The sequence below is a fragment of the Nuphar pumila genome, chromosome 17 (genome assembly GCF_984573655.1).
Source record: "Nuphar pumila chromosome 17, dmNupPumi1.hap1.1, whole genome shotgun sequence".
Classification (NCBI taxonomy): domain Eukaryota; kingdom Viridiplantae; phylum Streptophyta; class Magnoliopsida; order Nymphaeales; family Nymphaeaceae; genus Nuphar; species Nuphar pumila.
In genome coordinates, this window is record NC_143265.1 from 75,411,651 (window position 1) to 75,415,243 (window position 3,593).

The 3,593-nt window shown below is 51.2% G+C and overlaps 1 protein-coding gene across 1 annotated transcript; it reads right to left on the reverse strand.

Annotated features, from left to right (window-relative positions):
- Positions 1-662: 662 nt before the first annotated feature.
- LOC149812250 (E3 ubiquitin-protein ligase ATL31-like) lies at positions 663-2,437 on the reverse strand. Its single transcript, XM_089993297.1, has one exon. The coding sequence runs from the start codon at positions 2,387-2,389 to the stop codon at positions 1,142-1,144; it is 1,248 nt and encodes a 415-aa protein (XP_089849423.1). The 5' UTR covers positions 2,390-2,437; the 3' UTR covers positions 663-1,141.
- Positions 2,438-3,593: the final 1,156 nt, after the last annotated feature.

Consider the following 3,593-nt stretch of genomic DNA (forward strand, 5'->3'; position numbering starts at 1 on the left):
CCACTTTGAAGGATCCTCATCGATAGCGATTTGTGGAAGCCCATACTGATATGATTCGAGCAAGATGAAAGCTTGAAGCAGGCTTCTGTTAGGAAAGATGGGTATAGGATGGTTTTGGACCCAGTTTTTAAGGTTTGGATCTTTGAGACCTAAGGTGGCTTCAAGCGGATCCACTAATATAAGTTTGGATCCATCAAGAGATTTTGGATCCAAATTATCTTTAATTGGATCTAAGACTTTGAATAGGTATTGAATGAGTTTAAATGAAGGCTCATTTGGGTTAGGCTCTAACAAGGTATTATCTAACTGGGTTTAGGTATGCAGAGGGGGTAGTTATTCCACAAACCTGACCCGGATCAATTGCTTTTTCTCGATATATGTTGGATCTTTGTTCATTCCTTTGTTCTCACCATTCATCTGTAATTCAAGACACCACATCTTGGCTACCGAACAAAGTTGAGTAGATATCAGGATAACTTTATGAAAATCTAGGAATTGATAGCTCTCAAACAAGTCATCCATCACTCGGTTCCATTAAATGTTCATGTCAATCGACCCACACCGTTACACACTGCCTCATGCACTAACCAACCAAAGAAAGAAAGAAAAAAATATGAACGTAACAAATGAGACAAATCGTCCACACAAAACACAAAGCCACGTTTCTTTCTCAAGAGGAATCGGTTCCTATGAACATAAAAATAAGCAAAATTTAATAACAGAGGAGAAAATGAGTGGACGAACAGATGAAGGAATAGGGAGCCGAATGCAAACTCAGCCATCTTCAACTTTGACCGGGTACAGTCAAAACCCAATTATGTACACTCTACCAACGGGGGGCTCCGATTGTCTGGTAGGAGCAGTTACTGTACGTCGCCTTGTGTTGGGACGTTGCAAGTTCGAATCCCAATGGTATCATTGTATAACTGGTAGGGATCGAGCTAACTTCAGCTTGCCTTTTCGAAAAAAAAAACTAAGCAAAACTCTAATTTTTATAATTTACAATTTTATCTAAACCTAATTTTGGTACTAAACAACAATACTAATAATTTTAATTGCTTTCCTTTTTTTTTACAATTTCATTTTTTCACTATAAAAAAAAAAGAATTAGACGGAGAAAACCAACCCGCGAAATGGAGGTTCACACCTGAGCCCTAGCCGGAGCCAACGGCGCACGAAGATTTGGAACGAGACCCGGCTGCTTCGGCGTCGACGGCTGGGCGTCCGCCGACTCGGCGGTGGAGGTGGTGGCCCCTTGATGATTGCTGCCGGAGAATGATCGGTAGACGAACGGTGGAGCTATAGAGAACGTCCACCGGTCCGACCTCGCCGAGTCGTCCCGGGCGCGCTTGATGCTCCTCCCGCCCCGGCTGCTCTCTTCCCCGATCCGGCGCCCGCCGTGACTGCTCCCACCGGAGACCGATCCGTCTACCAGGAAGACGGAGCAGCTCGCGACCCGGTTCATCCTTCCGGAAACAATCTGCCTCCGGACGTTCTCCGGCAGCCTGAGCGTGAACCTCTCGTACGATTCCGGCGGCACGAGCAGATGCCCAGTGGAGTGCGACCGCGGGAACTTCCGGATCGACTTCGCCCGCCCCTTCCCCGGCCGACTCTCCTGTAGGAACCGCAAGTTCTTCGTCAACGGAACGTTCACGCTAGCGATTGCGCTCGCGCTGGCTTTCGGGTTGGGTTCCTGATCCTCCGTCACCGCAATCGATACTTGATTCTGAACCGCAGCTTGGCCAGCGTCCTCTTGCCGCTCGTTCCCCGGCCGATCGGCCTCGTCGGAGGCGTCGATCGCCGCAGTTACGGCGAATCCGTTGCCGGGATCGTCGCGGAGGTTGTGCCGGCACACCGGGCAGGTGACGTGCGAGGCAAGCCACGCATCGATGCACTCCGGGTGGAAGGCGTGGCTGCACGGAGGCAGCAACCGGAGCGTCTCATCGTCCTCGAACTCGCTCAGGCAGACGGCGCACTCGAGCGCGCCCTTTCCGATTTTCAGCGCCTTGACGGTAGAGTACACGAAGGTCGGGAACGAGTCGATGACGTCCGAGTCGAGCCCACGCTGGGCTCGTCGAGAGAGGCTGAACCGGGCGATTGCCGGCCTCCGGACGCTCTCCGACTCGGTGGCGCACTGCCGGATGTAGATGGAGAAGAAGGCGATGAAGAAGAAGGCGCTTATGATCACGATCACTATCACGGCCATAGACGGCTGGAACGTCGGATTAAAGCCCGACAAATCCTCCGGAGGCGGTGAAGCCTTCGTCGACCCATTTCCCGAGTCGGCGTCAGAGCCACCGAGCAGAGAGAGGATGAAGATGAACAAGAAGAAGCAAACAGAGAAGCTATCGAACAGTTGGCGACGCTTGGTGTTTGTTCGGCTCGTCATACTACGCTCATACCGGAACGCGAGAGCAGAGAAGAAAGACAGAGCCAGCGAGCGCCGGGGGGTCTGCCTACAAATATATAGGACGGCCGACGGCTCTCCAGAGTCCAGACACTGTTGAATTACAGGGATGACGTGATCGATAAGTTAACAAACGGGATCTTGACTTTCTCACTGTCTTTGCTCTTTTTTTTTTTTTTATCCGTCCAATTTTTGTTGTATTTCTCTTTTTTTTTTTCTTTGGTTACGCAAAGCGTCCGTGGGACCCGCATGCACGTGGGTTACGAAGCTTGGCGACGTGTCCCTCGTTGTCACTTGTCATATCACACATCTCTCTTTTGATCTTCTTCGCTGGTTCAGCACACTGCATCGTATTCCGTGTCCGAAACTGACACTGCAACAGCTAGGCTTAGTTTGGTGTGGGGTCCAGTGAAGGTGCTAGATGAGCCGGCGCGCGAGGATCAGGAATGGCAGTGACGGGGGAACTGGGGCTAGGGATGGCAGTGGACCGGGGGACAACGGGGCCCCGCCCCGCTTCGCCCTGTTTGGATCAGGGATGAAGGGCATGAAACGGGGATGAAGGTTAAAACCTATCCTCGTGCGAGGATGGAGGCGGGGATGGACTTACGCTTTCTCCCACCCTGTCGCATCTCAATCTTTGCCTTTTCCCGCCCCACCCCGTCCCATCCCCAATCCTTTAAGGAATGATTATAGACTAAAGGGAAACGGTCCCCCGCATCGCATCACCTCCGTTTGAACCGGGGATGGAAGGCATGAAACGAGGATGGAGGCGGGGGTGAAGGTTAAAATCCATCTCTGTGCAAGGATGAAGGTTCAGATTTTGAAACAGGGCGGGGATGAAGACCTTATCACCCGCCCTTGCCCCGGTCCACTGCCATCCCTAACTGGGGCTCCACCCTGCCTAGGGTCATTTGGACCGGTGATTGAGGACATGAAATGGGGATATAGGTTAAAATCAAAATCTGTACAAGAACGGAGGCGAGGATGGACTTACGCTTTCCCCACCTTGCCATGCCCAGCTCCATTTCCAATCCTGACAGTGGACTGCGGGAAAACAGGGCTCTGCCCCCACCTTGTCCTGTTTGGACCGAAGATGAAAGATATGAAACAGAGATGAATGTTAAAATCAAAATTGGTGCGAAGATAGAAGCAAGAATAGAAGGTAGAATTTTGAGATGAGACGAGA

Excerpts from the sequence above, each read along its gene's own strand:
- LOC149812250 (XM_089993297.1), bottom strand. The coding sequence starts at position 2,389 with ATGACGAGCCGAACAAACACCAAGCGTCGCCAACTGTTCGATAGCTTC.